This window comes from Palaemon carinicauda, chromosome 3, assembly GCF_036898095.1.
Source record: "Palaemon carinicauda isolate YSFRI2023 chromosome 3, ASM3689809v2, whole genome shotgun sequence".
Classification (NCBI taxonomy): Eukaryota; Metazoa; Arthropoda; class Malacostraca; order Decapoda; family Palaemonidae; genus Palaemon; species Palaemon carinicauda.
Genome location: NC_090727.1, coordinates 61,340,444 through 61,363,864, shown reverse-complemented (window position 1 = coordinate 61,363,864; position 23,421 = coordinate 61,340,444). Strand labels below are relative to the sequence as shown.

Genomic DNA, 23,421 nt, shown 5'->3' with positions numbered 1-23,421 from the left:
TCGGCAGAATAGTCTTCCATAAGGGAGGCAAGCTTATTCTGCATGTCTTGCCGTACAACCCATTTAGGATCAACGGGAATGGTTGCGGTAAGAGACGAGGGTAACGTCTGTGACCGCAAAACCTTGCCTACAAAAAGACTCTCGGAGTCTGTGTTACGCTTTTGTTAGGCGGCGAGCAGTCTTCCGATGACTGCATAGGGTCAGAGCTGTCCTAATGGCTACAACCAGGACGCTGGACCTGTCCTGAAAGGACTGACTTTCGCTTATAGGGCCTCGAAACCTTGTTTCACGGTTTCTTATGCGAAAAGCCTTCGGATGACTAGGAGAAAATCGTCTCTCTCGCCTTATGGTAGGGGTGATCTTGGTAAGATACACCCGATACCATAGAGGGAACGTCTGTTCGCTGATCAAGGCCTCTCGAACCCATAAGTCGTACGACATTACTTCTCCCCTGGGCTTGGGAGCTTGCAAGAGGTCCCGGACTAGGCGAACGACAGGCACGAACAGACGAACCCTCGGTCGCAACACTGATACTTTGCGCAATATCACTTTATCACTACGATTTTCTGTTTTGCACTTATTTCACTGAAATCGAATCTTTTAACAATTCACATCAGGTATGAATAAAACTGATTTCTACCTGAAGCACGCAATTCTACCCTCATCAAAAGGTTGTAATTGCGAAATCAGTCGTATAATGCAAGCACATTAATACCAGCAAAAAACAGTAAACATATTTTAAGATAAAAAATTCAGTGGCTGGGGAAGAGACTAAACACTAGTTCATTCAAAACTACGTTTTCAATCTCTCACCGTACATTGCCTGGGGACGAGAATAAAAAACTAAAAACGTTTTATCCTTTCTCCCCGTACAGAGACTAGGGACGAGAGTAACTCGAGAACAACGTTACCCGCTTGAACGGAACGTTTTCTCTCCTCTCTCTCCCTCCGTCTCTATCTCTCTCTCTCTCTCTCTCTCTTGATTTCGCACCTAAGAGAAGAGCCCACTTACGTTTCGTCAAAAAAACATGTTATTTGACCAAAGGAAAAAAAAAAACTGAAAGGTTTTTCAATTAAAAAGTTCCTTTAAAATAGAATTTAAAACATTTAAGCTTTGAAAGAAGAATGAACAAAACGTCAGAATCGATTTACTCTTTCTGCAAAGTGAAACCGTGATACTCTCTCTCTCTATCGTAACGATAGAGCGCAAACTGCGTAGCATAAACAAACTAAACGTTAGTTCATCTTTGAAACAGTACGAAGACTATTCAAAGAAAATCTTTCATAAAATATCTATTAAAAAATATTCATTTAAAAAGTTTTAAATCATTAGCTCTTTAAAAGCTATTTACGATTGAAAGGGCTCAACGTTGTTTACTTCGGTTTCCAAGTTAGGACCGCCTACTCTCAGGAAAGGTCGCATATAAACAAATCATTAAAATTTATTTTTCATGTTTATTATAAATGGAAAGTTAATCAAAGAGGCCTAATAAAGGCGGTGAGATATAAAATATATAGAGGAAAATCTATAATTAATTTATAACGTGATAAGATAATTGCTAAAAGCCTAAACACACTTCCGTCTAAGGGAAGGGTCGGCCATTTAAAAGTCAAAGAAAGTCCATACTCTCTTTGTTATCAAAAATTAAATCTATCCAAAAATGAGTTCAAGATTTAAGATGAAGATAAAACACCTGCACTGCGAAAGCTCAAACCAAAATGAAGTACTTCACCAAATATGTTGAGAAAACTCCAGGTTCTACAGCGAGTATTGATACGTCTTGTCGTCAACGTCGACAGAGAAGAATTGAAGGTTTTGTTTACATACAAGAGTGGTATCTGGCCGACAGTTGGCGCTGGTGGGCACACCCGCAACCTTCATAGCGATCGCTCGCGAGTTTTTTGAGTGTGTTTTCTGTCGAGCCGCAGAGTTGCAGCTATTATATATTCACCGGCTAAGTTAAATATTTAAAAATTAAAAATGATCTCATAAAAATCTGAAATGCATTACTGATTAGGATGTACATCACAGAGGTCTTCAGATTACGATTAAATATTTCCAATGTTAGATGAGCATGTAATCAAACGATACGCTAAAAACGAACGAGTCAACCTTGCTTTAGATATGAAACACAAGTTTTTAAAGGGATTGTACCAAATGAGCAAATAGATAAGAGAATATATAAACAGTTGACAACAAATGACGATTGTATTATCCTTAGTAAAGAGAACTATATATACTAATGAGACAATAGAGTTACATTCCTTTACTCCAGGGTTTTCCCAAAAGATTTGTTCTTCAGATGAGGATAAAATTTGGCCAAGGTAAAGTTAAAGAAATTTAGATAGAGTATAAAGGGAGCCAATAATTACAACTTTACGGAAGGACGTAAACGCAGCTGTGGATTGAAGGAATGCTATAAAGTGTCATTAATAGTGTCTATAATGTGCCAAAGTAGGCACTGTAGATGCTTTTCCCTGTACGGATATGGCATATGTGTGTAATGCGAATAGGGAGTACAATATAGGCACTGTAGATGCTTTTCCCTGTACGGATATGGCATATGTGTGTAATGCGAATAGGGAGTACAATATATGGATAAACTTTGAGTTTCTTAAACAACCTGGAAAGATGATATACGTGTTAAAGAGGGGTCATAAAAAGGAAACAATCTTTGAAAAGTCAATAGAGAACTTTAGTGATGTGTACAGAAAAAAATATACAGTATCAGAATTTGTTTATATAATATTTTCATAGATTTTGTAGATAACATTAAAATCAGATTATCCATTAAGTTTTTATCAATAACAGTTTGGGCACAAAATATTGCAACTGAATATCATCAATAAAGTGTATTACTATGTTGTCAATTTACAGATACATGTTTATCAATCTTCTGAGTTAACGGAAAAATAATTTTCATCCTGTTTAGTGAGCTACAGATTCCTAAAATGTTGAGAATATACATAAACTTACAGTTGCACATTTTATGTAATGTTATGCAGCAATCTTACAGTTGAGGTAGTGTCACAAATTGATAAATTATATATTGGTTTGGCTTTTTGCTCATTATAAAATTGTTCAATTTTACCATCACTTAAATGTAACGTGTAGCAAAGGTAAAAGCTACAGAAATATTGCTCCGAGGTCAATATACCATTTTTGGGGTTAATGTGCTGTGAAGTTCTAGAACAGAGGAATATAATATTCTTATGTTGTATTGGATTCTCTGTTCTAGAATTTTACATGAAATCCTTGGTGACCGCACAGTACCTTCCCAAAAATAGGTTTTTCTTTCATCTAAATCAATTTTTTAAAAGTAATTTACATGATAAAAATACAGTATGGTTAGTACATTATTAAATATAGGTTGTAAGTGTTCTCTTTGTATTTCTAATTGTAAGAGAACAATGGTTTGCTTTTGGTGTTCTTCTACAAGAGCTGCTTACCATGGTCAGAGATTCTCTTCTACCCTTACCAAGAAGAAAGTTGCCACTGAACAATTACAGTGCATTAGTTAACCCCTTGAGTGAAGAAAAAAAATGTTTGATAAACTCAACGTTGTCAGGTATATGAAGACGGGAAAATCTGTAAATAGGCCAGATTATTCGGTCTATGTGTAGTCAAAGGGAAAGTGCACCGTAACCAGAGAGAAAGATTCAATGTAGTACTGTCTGGCCAGTCAAAGGACCCCGTAACTCCCTAGCGGTAGTATCTCAATGGATGGCTGGTGCCCTGGCCAACCTACTACCTTGTATATGTCTTGAGAGAAAAGACAAATATACAATTTCTGGGTCGATCTGTGACGGCCGGTGAAAGTCCTTCTTTTCTAATATAAATCTACCAAATATACTAGAGAAAGATAAAAGCATGGAATGCAGAGGTTACAACCCTCGCGCGAGCACCTTGTTGGTGTCGTATATCTAACATGGGCGTGTGTAAACCACTATTCACAGGCTGTCTTCCATTTAGATAATCCCTTCATCAAAGGGGAGGGCCGTGACAGGCCCTAGAGAATACAGTTGGGCTACCCTACCGACACCTACTACTCGCGCTCTCCAGGTCATCCTTCTGTTTTGGACTTGCCCGCTAAGTTGTTTTTATTTTGTTAGGTGTGTTTCGGAAGTGATTGTCATTAATTCAACATGACTGACGTTGCTACTTCACCTTCACCAATGTTAAGTACCGTAGTTTGTTTTGACAGTTTTTTCAGTACCAGGCATTTGTTCTCGTTCCAGTAATGTGGATTTTAATTTTGGAAGAGGCTTGGCCGTCCTCGGTATCGGCAGCCATTTTGGTTTTGTTCGATTCGGTAGTTTTTCAAGTTGATATTGCCCTTCTGGTACTCTGTCATCTAGGTTATATCACTTACGTTTTATGACCAATATTATTATCATTATTTATTATTGTTTGTTACTATGGTATTTATTTGCTAGCAAGTCCAATTTGGACGAAGAATATCGATCTAGTCTTTGTTATAGTTATGTTCACGCCTCAGGAGGGTGCTTGATTTAGACTATATCTTTATGTTTAATTGTTACGTTGTCGTTATTCTTCGTTCTTGGTTATTACAATTCGATCCCAAGTACTGAGTAGAAATTTATTTCTATTTTGAACACGATGTAGTATGGATATTTATCCATATTTGTACATATTTATACATATTTATAATTAAATATATGCATAAATATAACCGTTATTTCTAGTTTATACTTCATATTTATAATCAAATATATGCATAAAAATAGCCATTATTTGTTATTTCTAGTTTATACTTCATATTTATAATCAAATATATGCATAAAAATAGCCATTATTTTTAGTTATACTGATTTGGTTGATCCCAGCCTGTGAATGGGATCACTAACCAGAGTTTCAAGGAACATCCAGACTTATGTCTCCTTTCTATTACAGAAGGTCCGCCTACATAGTATGGTTCCCGGAGTCATGCACGATCTGCTACGAGCTGTCCTCCCTACTCCTGACCCATGAGTTAAGTTGGTTCTAATGTTTCTATTTGGTATACTTGGGCGATGATTGAATTTGATCCGGATTTATGTATGCATTACTTATTGAGAACGGTCTTCTCCTTCATCACTAATCCCCTCACTTCTTTCAGGACGATGGTGAATCTCTCCGGCCTGCGAGAGCGGCTCCCCGCCCTTGGGTATTAAGGTTTGGAAGGAATGCTCCATCTAGAGGACCCTATCTCCTCGGAGTGTCCTCTCTAGGGTTGGACATCGACCCCATGGATGGGCAGGTAGGTGGTGATGAGTTTGGAGCCTTCAGCTTTGCAATTACCTGCGGCACCGACCTAGGACCCTCAAAGGATCCTGATGTTCATATTCCTTGCATAAAACCGTGACTGCTAAAAGCCAAGGGTAGGGCTAAAGAGCAGATACAACACATTCTAGGGGGCTATGACGGAGCTCAAAGATATGGTGGTGAGTCGGATCCGTTCAGGAACTCGGATGTCTCCCCCTACAGCCCCAGGAGTATCGAAGTAACCTCCTTCGATAAAAACAACACATAGAAATTTGCCTTACATGTCCCATATATGGATGGTACCATAACTCTGGATGGCATAGACGTCCGCCCTCTGGAGGACCTAGAATTTACTTTCAGGGACTAGAATACCCATTCAACGGATTCGTTCGATTGAAAGAGCATGAAGTGGTTAGGTTAGGCAAGGTACCGAAGGTAACGGTATTATTTCCTAAAGGGCAGGCCCGATCTGTCTGGACCAGGATGTTGTCGGTCTGGGGGGTACGATAATTCCAAGATCACCCCACACAATGGGGAATACGCCATATCTACAACGGCTATCATTGTTACCTTGCCTATTACGGATAATTGGACAGGTCTTACTATTCAAGCTGACAAGAAGGTTCAGCCATGCCGGCTCTTAAAGAGCCGGACCCCACCTCGGGGAGACCCTAGCCTCGGTTTATCCCACTGAGACTTTGTTTCGGATATTCATGAAGAACCAATCTCTGCCCTTCCAATTCGACCTACACGTTTGGTGGTCTGATCGGGTTAGTTGTAGGAAATACGTTCTGTCTGTGGCCTCTATCAGACAGGAATCGAGCAGGCTGATAGTTTCCCCCTGATGGGGTAAAACCCTCTTCCCTCAGGAGGAGGTGAACAAGGTTCTGCAAGATGATACGAGAGAAACCCAAAAATGCAGGAAAGGCGGGGCCTCACTTCCAGGAAGAAGGTCGAAGACCAAAAGCAAGCTTTCTTCAGGAAGAAGCAGAGAGTTGCCCTCTACAAAACGAACCGGGGTCACTGCCATCAATAGTCAGTTACCCACTCGACATCACAGTCTTCCTCTGATTCGACGACTATGCATCCGGATCCCCCCTCATCAGGTGGGATACCTCACTGTTTCCCCAGGTACACAGCCCAACCCCGTTTGGATGCCCTCGCCTGCATTCAACCCTAGCTCTGAACCCTCAGGTTCCTTTCGTGGACATCAGAGAGTAAGGTACAGGAGTAGAAGACAGTCCCACCATCAAGACGGACCTAGGAAAAAGGGGGCTCGGGGAAGGAAAGGACCTAGGTTCACTCCCTCACAACGAGGTAGTCCCGGTAGGGGAGAGACTTTACCACTTTCAAGACCATTGGACCTCCAGTCCGTGGGCTCATAGCATAATCTCTAAAGGTTTGAGGTGGAAATGGCCACAAGGTCCTCCTCCTCCACCAGTGACCCTCTCCCAGAAATCCACTCCCATCCTGAAAGAGTACACCACAGAGTTACTCAAGAAGGAAGCAATCAAACGGGACCGATCACCGAAGTTCCAGGGCCGCCTGTTCACAATTCCAAAGAAAGGCTTGTCGGCATTGAGAGTGGACCTGGACTTGTCAAAGCTAAACTCTTACATTCTCTGCGGCAAGTTCCGGATGATGACTATCTCTCAGGTACGGACCTTACTTCCTCGTGGGGCCGTCACCACCTCTGTCGATCTTACCGAAGACGGTTATCATGTGCCTATAGCTCGAAACTTCTCTCCTTATCTGGGTTTCCGCCTAGGCAGGAAAGCCTTTGCGTTCAAGACAGGCTCTTCAGCCTCAACATTGATCCCAGGATATTCACGAAACTGGGAGAGACAGTGTTAGAACAACTCAGGAACCAAGAGATACAGTTCATGGCTTATCTGGACGGTTGGCTCATTTGGGCCCGGTCGGCCATAGAAGGCAACAGAGCTACGAAGGAAGTACTTCGATTTCTCGACAACCTGTGATTTCCAATCAATCTCCAAAAGTCTCGCCTGCAACCATCAGGCCACTTAGAATGGTTAGACATTCAGTGGCACCTTTCGAAGCACACGTTGTCTCTCCCTTCCAAAAAGGTAAGAGGAATAGCTTCCAAGATCAAGAATTTTCTCAAACACAAACGGATGTCCACAAGAACCTAAGAAAGTATCATCGGCCTTCTCCAATTCACTTCAATAACAAAAATTCAAAGACATCAATCGAGTTTGGAGAAAGAGAGCTACAGTACCGTTAAGAGACAAGGTCTCGAAGATCCCCTCTGTCTTGAAAATGAGACTACGCCCATGGTCCGAACCGAAGAACCTCTCCAAATCGGTTCCTCTACAATTCCCACCTCCACAAGAGACATTCCATACAGCCGCGCCTCTAAGTGGATGGGGGGATTACTCCGAACATCAGATGTTTCAGGGGTCTTGGTCACCCGCCATGATACAGACCCATATCAATGTTCTCGAAGTCATGGCAGTGTTCTTGACCCTGAAGAGACTCTCTCCTCCGAGGTCGAGCCACATCAGAGTAGTGTCAGACAGCACAGACGTGGTACAGTACACTGCGTCAACAGGGGAGGATCCAATTCACCCAACCTGAATCGGATCCTGGTCACTATCTTCGCCTGGCCAACAGAAAAGAACTGGATCCTGTCAGTAACTCACCTTGCGGGAGTCCAGAATGTGAGAGCAGACTCACTAGCCAGGACGAAACCACTGGAGTCAGAATGGTCTCTAGACATAATTTCATTCCGGTGGATACTCAGGAACCATTAGAAGAAGGTTTACCTATTTCCCCCAGTGAATCTTCTAATGAGACTTTTACACAAACTACGCTCCTTGCGGGGGGCAGTGGTTTTAGTACCACCTCACTAGCCAAGAACAGTTGGTTTCCTCTCTTCCTCAAGTTGAAACTCCGTCCCTTCCAGATTCCGTTCCCCAAACTGACTCAAGTAATCCAAACTCACTGTGTCAGATTGCTCAAGGGTAGCCGAAACTCTGACTTTGTGGACTACAGGAAGGTTGCAGCTCATAGAGACGCGAACATTGAACCGGAAATCGATCTCTTCATCGAATCAGACAAAAGGGACTCGACAATTCGCCAATATGATTCGGCCGTTAACAACTAGCAGATTCCCTAAGAGTTCAGACCATACTCGTATGTCTCCGAATATAGACATCTCTTTCTTGAGGTTCTTATTTGGCAAAGGCCTAACAGTTAGCACTTTAACCACCATCAAGAAAGCTTTGAAGAAGATCTTCCTTGTTGGGTTTAACATTAACCTAGCTGATTCCTATTTCTCATCTATTCCAAAAACATGTGCTAGGCTTTGACCTTCGGTTTGGCCACAAAAGGACTCTGATCTATGAACGGTGTCCTCAAAACTTGCGCCGGACACGGACAATGAACCCTGCTTTGATCACTCTTCTTAGGAAGACTTTATTTCTAACAGCTTTGGCCTCAGGTGATGGAATATCAGAACTAGCAGCTCTCTCACGAACCCGGAAAACATAGATTTCCTCCCTACAGCCGAAGAACTCCTTTCTCCAGACAATGATTTCCTAGCTAAGAAATGAGGATCCGCAAAATAGGTGCTCCCCTCGGAAGATTATTCTTCTTCCCCAGGATATTTTCTCTGTGTTCAGTCACTACTCTCAAGGCCCTTTTTAGCTAGAACTGCCACCCGCTCGTCTGGCCCCTTGGTTATCGGGGAACAAGGAGTTACTATTTCCATTCACGGCATCAGGCAACAAATCCTCTACTTCTTTAAACATACTAATCCGGAATCATTTCCCCACGCTCATGATATACGGACAGTAGATACCTACATCAATTACTTCCAGAACAGGGACTTTGATGATTTTTAAACAAAAATATACGGGTTGGAAATCCCCTATGGTTGACTTACGCCACTATCTAAAGATTTTACAGGCCCTTAATTCCCGACGATGGCAGCGGGGAGCCTATTACCTCTCCATTAATCTCTGCTTCTTCCTTTCTTCCATCTCTTCTCTTCTCCCTCCTACCCGCCACTCACACCACGTCGTCGCTCTCCTGGGTAGTTCGTTAGCCCTATGATATTTGCCATGTTTAATTCCTATGGTTTAACTGTTATTGTAGTTACTGTTCCTTTAAGGTTTAGATATGCTTAGACATGTAAGTTTTGATGCCTTTTGCGATTTGACACTCAGTTGATTCCTTGTCGTCTTAGTTATGTAGCCTTACGCTCCCTATGTCATTTGGCTAGTTGGTAATTGCATTTCTTAAATTATTATATTATATTATTGTCGAACATGGTGATTGTATTCTCCGCATTATGTTATTACTTTGTTGGGCTTGGAAGGCATTCTCTGGTACATTTTCACCGGCCGTCACAGATCGACCCAGAAAAGGGATTTTGACGAAGGAAAAATCTATTTCTGGGGAGAGACCTGTGACGCCCGGTGAAACCCTTCCCGGTTATTTTTGTACGGACCCACCCTTTCCTTGCCAAGCCATATGTTCTTGCAGAAGGATGACTTGGAGAGCGCGAGTAGTAGGTGTCGGTAGGGTAGCCCAACTGTATTCTCTATGGCCTGTCACGGCCCTCCCCTTTGATGAAGGGATTATCTAAATGGAAGGCAGCCTGTGAATAGTGGTTTACACACGCCCTTGTTAGATATACGACATCAACAAGGTGCTCGCGCGAGGGTTGTAACCTCTGCATTCCATGCTTTTATCTTTCTCTAGTATATTTGGAAGATTTATATTAGAAAAGAAGGACTTTCACCGGGCCTCACAGGTCTCTCCCCAGAAATAGATTTTTCCTTCGTCAAAATCCCTTAATACTGTTTTACTGAATGTTACATAATACTATAGACAGAAAAGCATTTGCATTTTTATAACACCTAATATTAAAAACACAATGCCATCACGGTATTACCCTCCTACTTGAAAACTCAGTCTCAATTCACACTTCTCCGTTATATGAGTAAAGTATGCTCTCCTGTATTTTTGTCTTTGTAGTAATATGCATTTACAATTATGTGTCAATTTATCTTGACTGAAAAGACATAAAAGTTAAGAGTTATAAAAAGCCAATTATAGCACAACATACTCTTTTATATAACAAGAGAGGTTGAGCTGATACTGATACTGATATACAATCTAAGTGAATCTTCAACCCCTTGTGTAATGGCTTTAATGTCTTCTATTTCAAGGCCTGTCCGATATTAGGTATTATATAATTGTGAATAAAAGCCCATAAATATTGCTCTATTGAATTCTAGGACTTTCCTGGGAAAAATCAAATTCACAAATATCAATCACGTAAATGGTAAGGTCTGAGTGTACTGTATAATGTAAGTTTCTAACAGTCCACTACTCTTACGGGAGACAGGACATAGATAATTAGAGAGTTAGAGGTATAATGCCATAAATAGTCAAACAAGTCAAGTGTTTAAATGCCCTCTCATGGTTTGGAAAAATCATTAATCTGGCAGGGCTCTGGAACAAAAGGTGCTGGACAACCAATGGTGTAGTGTACCAGTACTATAGATGACCAGCCCCTCAATTTTTGTAGCCTCTAATAAACAAAAAAAAATAAAATACAGTAATACTCTAGCAAAGAAATTCAAATGATAAAAGGATCCCTTCTGAAAATAGAAAATCTACTGAAACCAAGAATAAAGAAGACAGAATAAAGAAGATGGATGAGGCAGAGATGAGAATGTTGAGATGGATGTGTGAGGGGACAAGAAGAGATAAGATACGGAATGAGGTCATAAGGGGTACCGCAGGAGTTAAAAAACTATCAGATAAGATCCAAGAAAGTAGATTGAGGTGGTATGGTCATGTCATGAGAAGAGATGAACAGTATATTGGGAGGAGAGTGATGGAAATGCAGGTACAGGGAACGAGAAGGAGAGGGAGACCAAAGCGAAGGTGGGTGGACTGTATCAAGGATGACCTTCGATCAAAGGGATTAACCGGTGATGAGGTGTGGGACAGAGGTAGATGGATAAAGCCGACCAGAAACATCGACCCCACATAGAAGTGGGAAAAGATGTAGACAAAGAAGAAGAAGAAGAAGACTGAAATCACATGTCTGCAGTTTCCATCCACTGTATTTAGCATAAACTGTGTAATAAGAACAGACGAGAAAGAAAGCGTTGTACTGTATTTGCTGAGGAGGTGACTTCTATCCTTTGTAAAACATCTTTATCCAACACCACTAGCAGTACTCTACATGTACTTGGAAAAAAAATAAGAGTAAAATGAATGATATTTACCAATATATTAATACCCTTATAAATCACTTTTACATAACCACTAATTTACATTCATAATTTTTACTCTCATACCACTTGCCCACACCATTTTTTCTTAAAATTAAAAGGCAGAGCAAGGTAAAATCAAAGAGGTTAGAAAGCCAAGTGGAAAGAAATGGATGGGAATGTCTGACAAGTCAATGGCAAACAGCACCTGGCACCAAAGGAGTGATGCAAAGAACCATTAGTAAATTCACAGTGAGACAGACACTCTCCTGCCAACAGAAAGTATACATCCGTCACCTCCTATGAGGTTTATTTGTGGAGATATATAAAGTTTTTCTAGCACCTAGCATGAAAGAAAATTATATAAAGTTACTACCGTATATTTCCGCATATAAGGCGACCTTTATTAAAGACGAGATACAAAATTAGAGGAAATTTTTATGAATTTATCTCATATCGGTAGTACAGGACGACGGCTTAATCATAAAACCATCTGTGTATAAAATCATTTAAAAAATGCAGGATCTCAAATGCCATAGTACGAAAGCGACGACGAAGCCGAAGTCGACTCACCGGAACCGGACTGGAATCCTTACGATGATGGCATACGTGATGAATCTCGTGATATGTTCAAATAGCTTTTCAAAACATACAGTGATGACTGTGAGGAGTTTTATGGGTTTTAGATATATGCATGTAATTCCCACACACAAAGACATTTTCATTTCATGGAAGAAGTATAATTCTAGTACTGAAAAAGGCTGCCGACTCACCTCAAACTGGGGCAGCTCCTTGTAACTCCAGTAAAATACCAAGGGGATTACGTTAAAACAAAAAGGATCTGCTTCCTTCACTTCTCCATAGATATGGAATACAGCAAAATGAAAGCTGCTCAAAGGGTTCCCAGAAAAGTGATGGTACTGAACTTTACCATACTTTATATTCGATCAGAAAGACCATGAATGCTCAGCCTAGTAAGTCATTTTTTAGGTCACTTTACAGTTGTACATTTTCCCAAATTCCCAATACCTCTACAACCACAAGTTGATCTTTGATTGGTTTAATTCACAGGTCCAGAGCAAATATTTACATAGAAAAACAAAAAAATATCACAAATTTTAAGTAATTTGTCTTTTTCCTAACATACTTACCGAGAAACACTTTCTTGGGAGGTTACTGGTAACTCCTCTCAGACGACCAGAGTTTTGTGTAGTTTACCCTACCTCCATGTTCTATAGTGTCCTGATTAGCGGGAGAGAACGTGACCTGGGGGCAATGCCTAATGAAGGTCGCGTGGCTTTGAGATCGACCCGGCAGTAAGTTTTATGTAAGGAACAATACTCGAGGTCAGTGAGGCACTGCGGGGACGATTGGGGGGGCCATAACTCGAAAGTGTTTCTCGGTAAGTATGTTAGGAAAAATACAAATTACTTAAAATTTGTGATTTGTTCCGACACAGAGACTTACCTCGAAACACTTTCTTAGGAGACTTACACCTTAGGAGGAGGGAGTGCCCTTAGCCCCTGACCCCAATGGACAGTAGGATAAACTACACAAGAGACTCATTAAGTGTGATATAACACTTACCCTTCTGCAATGTCTTCGTTGTGCTTGATATTGGCGAATTTGAGACTTGTGTAATGAGCGATATTCTTGATGACGACTGATAGTACGAGAAAAGTGAGAAAAAGGGAAAAAATAGAACTCAGATTCTTGTGTCTAGATTCTTTATGTTTCGCGATTGAGCCTGGGGCTTGAGCCGTCAAACCGAATGAAGGGCTGAGATGACCGGCCCGATGGAAAACCCATCTAGGGACCTTCTCGTACAGTCCTTGAGATAATGTGCAGTGAAGGTTGACTGGTTGGACCAAGTTCCCGCTTGAAGAACCTGAGCTACCGACATGTTCTTCTCGAATGCTAGGGAGGTGCTAATGCCCCTAACATCGTGAGCCCTGGGTTTCCCCGGTGTTGGAAGTCCTTCCTTTAAGTAGGCTTGCATGATCACTTGCCTGAGCCAGAACGAAACTGTATTCTTGGATATGTTTTTCTTGTTTTACCCCATGAGACGAAGAGATTCTTAATAGACGGGCGGAGGTTTGCCGTTCTCTTAAGGTATTTCCTAATAACCCTGACCGGGCACAATTTTAGGTCCTCCGGGTTTCCTTTATTCGGGATTGCCGGAATAGAAAAGCTCTCAAACCTCGGATCCCACACCGAGGGGTTCTGAGTCTTGGCGACGAAGGATGGGACAAACTTAAAGATTACCTCCTTCCATCCCCTAGAGTGCTCCACCTCAAATGACAGTCCGTGTAGCTCGCCAACCCTCTTAGCTGAGGCTAGTGCTAGCAAGAAGACCGCCTTGAACGTGAGATTCTTGTCATCAATGTCCTTTAATGGCTCGAATGGTGGTTTCCGTAGCATATCTAGGACTCGCGCCAAGTCCCAACTCGGGATTCTAGGGGCGGAAGGGGGGCATGATTGTTCGAAAGCCCTGATAAGCATGGAGATATGCCTGGAGGAGCCTAGATCTATGCCCTTGAGAAGAAAGACTTGACCCAGGGCCGCCCGAACTCCCTTAATCGCTGGGACTGACATGGCTAACTTATCCCTGAGATGTACCATGAAGTCTTCTATCACGGGCACTGACGCTTCTAAGGGCTCTATCTTCTTGTCCCTGCACCACTTCACGAATACCGTCCACTTAGACTGGTAGACGGCTGTGGATGATTTCCTCAGGTACAGCGACATCCTCCTGGCTGTCTTGCCGGAGTACCCTTGGTTCTTCAGGAGTCGCTGGATAACCTCCAGGCGTGAAGACGAAGGGCTTGTGGGTTTCTGTGAAAGTGTGGTTGTTTTAATAGGTCTGACCTGTCGGGCAGAGGCCAAGGAGGTAGAATGGTGAGGTTCTTTAGGTCCGCGAACCATTCTCTCTCCGGCCACCAAGGCGCTACCAAAGTCATCCTTAGGTTGGTTGCTGCCCTTACTCTGTTGAGGACTTGTCTTATCAGAGAGAAGGGGGGGAAAGCGTACACGTCTAGACCGTCCCACTTGTGCTGAAAGGCGTCTTCCATTGCCGCCTTCGGATCTGGGACAGGAGAACAGAATATGGGGAGTTGAGCGTTCAACCTTGTTGCAAACAGGTCCATTACCGGGGATCCCCACATCTGGATAATGTAGCTTGCCACTTGTGGGTGTAGGGACCATTCTGTCGCTACCACTTGCCCCGCCCTGCTGAGGCCGTCTACTAGGACGTTGTTCTTCCCCGGAATGAACCTTTCCGTCAGGATGATGTGCTTCTGTTCCGCCCATTTTAGGATTTGAAGGGCTAGTTCGCACAACTCCTTTGATCTCAGTCCCCCCTCCTTTTTCATGTAAGCCACCACCGTTGCATTGTCTGACATTAGGGCCACCGATTGCCCTCTCATGTCCTCCTCGAAGTGGTTGCAGGCTTCTTGGACCGTTCTCATTTCCAGGACATTTATGTGTAGGGACTTCTCCCTTTCTGACCACGTCCCCTTTGCTGTCTTTTCCCGGAGATGGGCTCCCCACCCTTCCTTCGATGCGTCCGTGAAGAGAAGGACCTCCAGAGGTTGGGAGGATAGTGGCCTCCCTCTTAGGGTGTGTGACCGATCCTGCCACCACTCCAAGGCTTTCCTGGTCTCCTGAAGGAGTGGCACCACAATGTCCGGGGAACTTTTCTGGTTCCAATGTTCTTTTAAGTTCCATTGAACCACCCTTAGGTTCTGTCTCCCGTGAGGTACCAGCTTCTCTAAGGACACCAGGTGTCCTATCAACCTCTGCCAATCCTTCGCTCTTCTGGGACGACCAAGAAGGAAGGGCAGGAGCACTCGATCCAGGTTGTCCAGCCTGTCCGTGGATGGGAATGCCTTGACCTGTAATGAATCCAGGACTATTCCCAGGTACGTCATCCTGTTGGATGGGGTTAGCTGCGATTTCTCCAAGTTGACCACGATGCCCAGGGTTTTGCACAATTGTAGAAGATCTTCGCCCTGCTGTTTCAAGTCTTCCTTTGAGGATGAAAGGAGTAGCCAGTCGTCCAGGTATCTGATGAATCGAATGCCCCGTTCGTGGGCCCATACGGAGACCGTCGTAAAGACCCTCGTGAATACCTGGGGGGCTGTTGAAAGACCGAAGCACAGGGCCTTGAATTGTAACACCTGGGCACCCCACTTCACCCGGAGAAACTTCCTGCTCGATGGATAAATAGGCACTTGGAAGTAGGCGTCCTTGAGGTCTATAGAAATCATAAAGTCGCCCTCCCTCAAGGATGCCATGACCGTTCTTGGAGTGTCCATTTTGAAGGTTACTTTCCTGAGAAATTTGTTGAGGGCTGACAGGTCTATTACAGGTCTCCACCCTCCTGTCGCTTTTTCCACTAGGAACAGGCGGCTGTAGAACCCCGGACCCGGGAATTTCACTGCTTCTAAGGCTCCCTTCTGCAGCATTGTCGTGACCTCCTCGTCCAGCGCTGCTCTCTTCGCCAGGTCCTTGGGCACCAACCAGTCCACCTGTGTTGCTGGAACCAGAGGGGGTGGCTCTTCCACGAAGGGAATCCTGTAGCCCTCTCTTAGTACTGTTACTGTCCACGGATCTGCTCCGTGGAGCTTCCATGCTTGCCATGTGAGTCTGAGGCATCCCCCTACCTGAGGCTTGGGCAGGGGAGGGGGGCCTCCCATCTTATCTCCTACGGGAGGAACGGCCTGCCCGTCCTCTTCTGGAGGAGTAGAATGAAGACCTATACGTCGGAGGGGTAGAGGAGGATCCTCTTCGGGGGGGAACCGCAGAGGAAGGCCACTGTCCTGACGAGGGTTCCCGCCTTTCTTGAGTTGGTGTGGAACGCGCGGCCATGGGTGCTTCTGTCACTGGCCTCCTGAAGACGGGGCGTCGCGCAGTCTGTGGCTTCAGGGTAGGTAGCTCCCTCTTTTTGGCCAACTTCTCCACGACATCTTCCGCCTTCTTTGTAGGAATAAGCTGCTCCCCCCAGACGGAGCAGTTCTTCAAGGCTTTCGCTTCCCTGTCGGGAATCTTAATGGGAAGGTTCTTGACTAGGGCGTCTCTTCTCCGGAGAATCCAGTTTGCGGAGAGAGCTAAAGACTGAAAGGTCAGGAATTTAAGGGCGCGGCTACCTGACCCCAGCAACTCATTCAGAGCCTCCCGTTTTGCAGGCTCCATGGAGTCTGTAGGGATCTGGGTGCCAACTAGGGTGGTGGCCCACCAATCCAGCCAGGAGGCCACATTAACCAAGTCCTTAGACATCTCCTCCATCATTGCCGACTCGGACGGGGAGAAGAAGGTGGATGCTGACGATGCCCTTTCGTCGGAGATGCCCTGGCACAGGATGTCTAGGGTTTCCTCGGTCTTGCAAGCACCGGTCGGCCTATTTTCCAAAGTGTAGTACTTTGTTTGCGACTTCAAACCCTGTAAGAGCTTTGCTGAGCTGTGGCCCCTGCAGGAGTCGCTATTGCGGGCTATGACTCTATCGATGCGAGTCCTTCCAATCCCCACGTTCCTGGCCTCGGGAAGGGAGAGAGAGGACTTTTTCTGGGCGGGGATGGCTATGAACCTGTTCAGGCCTGAAGTCCAGGGTTCTTCCTCCTGAGGGGCAGCTTCTATTAGGTTGTTATAACCCCTAATTAAGGCAAGGACTCTCCTGTACGCGGAGTCCTCCGTCACCGACGACATGCCCTCCCTTTCTTCCGACCGATGGGGCGATGCGTGAGCACGGTCGCCGCCGTGATGACGGGGCCCTCGGTTCCCTTTACCTTCGACGTCCGCCGTCTTTCTCCTCTTCGAGGCCTTTTTCGGCGAAACGGGCTCCTCCGTGAGATAGTTCGACGGAGGTGTCCGTCCCCGTCTAGATTCTCGATGGAGAGACCTGTCGAGGCTGCCCATCCTAGACGACGGCTCCTTCCGCTGGGCGGAATGAGTGTCTCCAGGACGGGTCTTAGGCCTGCAAGACGCGGCCCTCCGCTCATCTGGTGACTCCCTGGCGCGGCACGTGGAGGCCCTTCTAGGAGGACTGTCTCCTGCCCGCTCAGGTGTCGATCTAATTAACCTGGAAAAGTCTTTCAAGTTGTTGCTTGGGACGAAAACCCACGTCCCTTGCGGGGAGACTGGTCTCCTGCTTTTGGTTGGAGGGGAACGGGGACTCATCCTGTCCCGAGATCCTGTGGGAGACCGCGAAGGGGAGTTCCTCCGAACAGATCGATCTCGTTTCCTCCTCTGGCGTCTCCGCCGTTCACTGCTTGAAGAAGCCAAAGAGTCACGTCCCGACGAGTAAGACTTACCCCCGTATCGAGACCTAGCACGTGACTGTGTTTTCTTGGAATAGGGAGACTCTCCTGTAGCGAAGTCTTCGGCGGCAACCACCCCGACGGGCCTGCCAAGCAGGGGAAGGACTCGCTTAGGCCTTCCTCCATGTCCAGTGGGGACCTCATCGGAGTCCTCGGTATGTCCCAAGCCAATGGATCCTCTTGCGGGGACTCTCCTCTGCCAACGGCGCCCTCCGTCGCTGATGCCCCTGAAACTTCCACCCAGTAATCTGACGAAGAAAATGGGACCCTATTAGACCACATGGGGTCCCCCGACGAGACGCGGCCCCTATGTGAGAGAGCCACGTCCCTCGGACCCCCACTACACTCACTTACGGGCGCCTGAATTGCCTTGGCAAACGAAGAATCGCCAACAAATTCCCTCTCTTGGGAAAGCGGAGCCATCTGCTTGTTCTCCCTGGACTTACCTCGTCCCCTACTCTGGGTAGGGGATGAAGGATGTACCCTACCTGACCCTTCTCCTGCTGAAGTTGCAGGGGAAGATACGCTAGTCTTCCTAGGGGACCTCTTCGACGTCTTCTTCTTTTTGGTGCCGAATTTTACCCACTGGACCTCGGTCCAATCGGCACATTCGGAACACTTGTCCGACGGCGAACATGCTTTACCCCTACACGAGGTACACAGCGTATGTGGGTTTACATCGGGCTTGGACAGAAAAGCCCCGCACAATTTACCGGCTCTAGGCCCAGGACAACGGCGAGCGTGCTCCATAGCACAACACAAAGGGCCGTAGACACAAGAAAACCAAAAGGGAAAGCACTAAAACACACAAGGGAGCGAATTCAAAAGAACGTAGGTTAAGGCACTAAACACACGCTAAGGAATCCTAACCATGTGGGAAGCACGTGGAATCAAACACAAAGGGGGTCGCACAGAGTACGAGGAGCGACGTGTACACACGACGCGACCAGAAAACTTACTGCCGGGTCAATCTCAAAGCCACGCGACCTTCATCGGGCATTGCCCCCAGGTCACGTTCTCTCCCGCTAATCAGGACACTATAGAACATGGAGATAGGGTAAACTACACAAAACTCTGGTCGTCTGAGAGGAGTTACCAGTAACCTCCCAAGAAAGTGTTTCGAGGTAAGTCTCTGTGTCGGAACAAAAACAGAATATATTAAAGAACAGTATATAGCTGCTACTGATGTTACAAATATTTGTACGAGTAAATATGTAAAATCCTTCACGCATGTGTTCTGTTAAATAGCCATACCTTTAATTACTGTAGTAACAAAGTTCTCCCATAGACGCTGCTGTGAAAGAAATTCTTTATGGTTATGGTTTTATCATATCACTTGCAAGGTTAGATGCACAAAGGAATGACCACTTCTATGTCTCAGCCAGGAGGGGGTTTACGATTACAATGGCTCATGAAAACAGTGCATAAAAGGTGAAAACCAAATCAAATGAAAAATAGAATCAGCAAAACGAAATGCTACATGATAAACACATAAGTTTAGAAACTGCTCAAATACAATCAGGCATGTGACTAAGCTATACCATGCTAAACTAGAACTGTGTAAAAAAAATTCACATTAATAATGCATCAAGCTAAAAAAAAAATAATATAAATGTGGAGGAGCTGAACATTTTGAAAAAAAAAATGTAGTGACTATCTTCATTAAGAAATATGTAAAAGGTTATATCTTAATACTGATGGCATGACTATTGCATTACATATCTTATATAAATATAAAGTACATCAAGCAGTAATGTGTAAGAGGGTAATGGAAATCTTCACATTCTTTTGCTAAAGCAGTACAGCCCCAACTTAGTAAAATTAACTTAAATTAAGGGTAACTTAAAAACTAAAAAAAGCAATTACCATCTCATTTTGCCAACTTTTTGCTGAAGTCCAGCACAGTACTTCAAAATCAAATAAATTACCATTTTTTTAACCGACATTAATTTTTATCTCGAACATCAAAATGAGAAGGAATAGTTTGATGGGTAAGCAAGGTAATTCTGGCAAAAGCCTTTATAATAAGTCATTGACTGTATTGATTTTACGTGTGTGTGTGCAGTTAACCGTGCAGTATTTGTTGGTTCTAACAATATTAATACTATTTTAGTATACTGTACAAACCGTATCATCTCTTCGGAAAATGTGGTTAAGAATAAAGTTCTCTATTTACAAAGGCATTTATGCCCATTTTGGGGGTAGCCGACATCAGACAAAGGAACAAAAGGGGACCTTTCCTCGGGATGAAGTTGGATAAAAAACCCATCTAAATTTAAATGAGCAGAGAGCTGATGGTGAAGCTGTCTGTTATTATTATTATTATTATTATTAAATGCTAAGCTACAACCCTAGTTGGAAAAGCAGGATGCTATAAGCCCAGGGGCCCCAACAGGGAGAATAGCCCAGTGAGGAAAGGAAACAAGGAAAAATAAAATATTCTAAGAACAGTAAAATCATTGAAATAAATATTTCCTAGATAAACTATAAAAACTTTAACAAAACATGAGGAAGAGAAACTAGATAGAACAGTGTGCCCGAGTGCACCCTCAAGCAAGAGAACTCTAACTCAAGATAGTGGAAGACAGAGGCTATGGCACTACCCAAAACTAGAGAACAATGGTTTGATTTTGGAGTGTCCTTCTCCTAGAAGAGCTGCTTACCATAGCTAAAGAGTCTCTTCTACCCTTACCAAGAGGAAAGTAGCCACTGAACAATTACAGGGTAGTAGTTAACCCCTTGGGTGAAGAAGAATTGTTTGGTAATCTCGAGTGTTGTTAGGTGTATGAGGACATAAGAGAATCTGTAAAGAATAGGCCAGACTATTCGGTGTCTGTGTAGGCAAAGGGAAAGAACCGTAACCAGAGAGAAAGATCCAATGTAGTACTGTCTGGCCAGTCAAAGGACCCCATAAGTCTCTAGCAGTAGTATCTCAATGGGCAGCTGGTGCCCTGTCCAACCTACTACCTATAAAATAGGATAAAATACCTGTTAAATAGGATTCCCCGATTTGAGTGATCAACTGCTAGATGCATTTCCAGAAAATGGAGCCAAAAATCCAAGGTCACCGATGCTCTTCACACCACATAATTGAACAAAGAACCAGAGACGGCGTGTGGTAAGAAATATGAAACGTAAAATTATGATTTGTATATTGTTTTGAAAATTTCAGATACATTCATACCTGGCAACAAACAATAGTTTTTCTTATGTCAAATATTTCTATAAAAGGGAATAGGGATTGTGCCTCCATGGTGCTTCATTATGTATGTGAAGGAGCATGCTTGTATGTATTTATTGTGGATGCACACAATGTGATATATATATTACATAAATGCAGAAGTACTTTTAATAGTTCAATGCAAATGTACTTTTAATTATTCAACTCGGAAGTAAAATTAATAGAACCTAAAACACACGAAAGATATTCGGTTAACGCTGATTACCTGCCCTTTAGTAAGAGGTTACGTTAATTCATAGGCAACCAGAGATCTGTATCATGGGAGTGAACATTATACACAACAAAAATGTACTGTACTTTGACAATACCTGAAGGAGGAAGTTATCAAAATAAATCATCATATCAGTTTCTGGGGAAAAACTGATAGGAATTTAAGATATCTGCTTCACTGGCATATCGTAAATTCTTCCTTCGTTATTTCAACTTTACTATTTCAGCCTAAGCGATGATACTCTAAGGCATCTTATTTCATTTTGTTTTGAAATTTCTTATATACAAAGGATGGGGGCATCCAACAGTCCCACCATTCAATTTTATCTTACTTTTCTGAATAGATTATGTGTCTATACTTGTGGCTGCAGGATTATCTCACATGCTATATCTAGTTACCCTGTTCCAAATAGTAACCATGACATCAATGTTCTGACTTTTGACTATAACAAAGATTTATCACTATAATCTCCTACCCCCAGTCTTAGGTCTAATTGCTCTAGAAAAGTCCAATCCAGTTATAATTAGTGTAGATTATTATGTAATTATTATGTATGATGAAATATATTTCCTACTATTCAGTGTGTTGATTATACCCTTTTTCCTTCAAGGCTCCATTTGCTTTTTTGACATACGGTTTTCCATTTCATGGAAACCTTTTACGCTAGTTTATGTCATTATGGTGAGATGAAAATGGATCTAAGCTTTTAAAGAATAAAAATGATGAAGATAGCAATTCATTCCAGCAGATGACCAAAAATTGAAGGTTTAATCAATAAAAGTATGGAATCTGAAGCAATCTATTTGACCAGAATAGCCATTGATCAACATTTTACTTTGAACTTCGGCTACCTTTTGCGCTAAATCCAGAACCAAAGGTAGTAAATCAAGACTCCATTCTTATCCTTAAACATTTCTTCTAGACTGTAATTTCGAGAGAGGTATGTCTAGAAGTATGGCTGAGGACTATGAAGCGCGAAGTAGATGATGAATGGCGAAGTATTGAATTAAAAGCTCAAAATAGAGACGGCTGGCGAAATCTAACCGGGGCCCTTTGCGTCAATAGGCATAAGAGGAGATGATGATGTCTAAAAGGCTTTTGATTAAACTGTAGCAGAGATCTGTCTTATTCCTAATATAGTTCAGTATACTGTACTGTACTTTATCCAGATATTTCTAGTGTAAAAAAATTTACCGATTTGTACTAAACAACACAAACAAATACCTGAAACTTGAAATTGCACACACGATAAAATCTGCACTATACTATTACTCTTTAACAATAAGAAAAACTGTGAATACTCTATGCATTGTTTTGCTGACCCATCAAACAGTTGCAACACAAAGCATACACACTTACTCGAGAGTGCTTGATTTTGTTCAGAGTCTTCGTTACCTGAACCCCTGGCTTCGCTTGAAGATGCTTTGACGTTTGTTTAATCAATCCACAGAAGAGTTCAGACTGAAGTTCTGGGTATGTGAGGCACTGCTGGGGAGCATTTTGACATAACACCACGTGGTAGTCAATACCTGATGAATCCATCAATACAGAAGTGTACAACTGACATGACTGAAAGAGAATAAAAACAGAATCTTAATAATGAAATTTATTTCGATGAAGCTTACTCAATAATCATAAGGCAGTCATTCATCTAAACAGTACAATGTTATATATTCTTTACATGTTAATAACTAAAATATAACATCAATGAGAAAAATCATGAGAATTACAAGACAAATATTGCTCTGCGAAGCAAGATCAAAGGGCAAATTCTAGGGTGTCCAAAACTTCATAATGATCTTGAAATCAGGCTATCAAGATTCACTACTTTATACTGTACTGTATAATCAAAATGAATTATAAAATTTCACACTTTTACAGCATAAAAAGGCAGACGTATTGAATGGTTGGAATGATGTGACAATAAGCCCTCTACAGAATACATCCAAGTCAACATTACATAACATGTAAACATACTACATAGCAACAATAAAAAAGAAAAGTTAAATATGAACAATATGGGATCTATGTAAACTGCTATAGTCATTTTTGAGAAATCCTATACATAAGTCATCCAAAAACTTGATATAGTTCACAATTCACAATATACTGATGTTAATTTCACTTAAAATTCA

General features: G+C 43.0%; 1 protein-coding gene across 1 annotated transcript in view; it reads right to left on the bottom strand.

Moving 5' to 3' along the window:
• LOC137638306 (uncharacterized protein CG43867-like) overlaps positions 1–23,421 on the bottom strand; it is a 183,059-nt gene that overhangs the window by 46,413 nt on the left and 113,225 nt on the right. Inside the window, 1 exon segment of the mRNA XM_068370367.1 lies at positions 22,646–22,855. Within this exon segment, the coding sequence (XP_068226468.1) occupies positions 22,646–22,855 (210 nt within the window).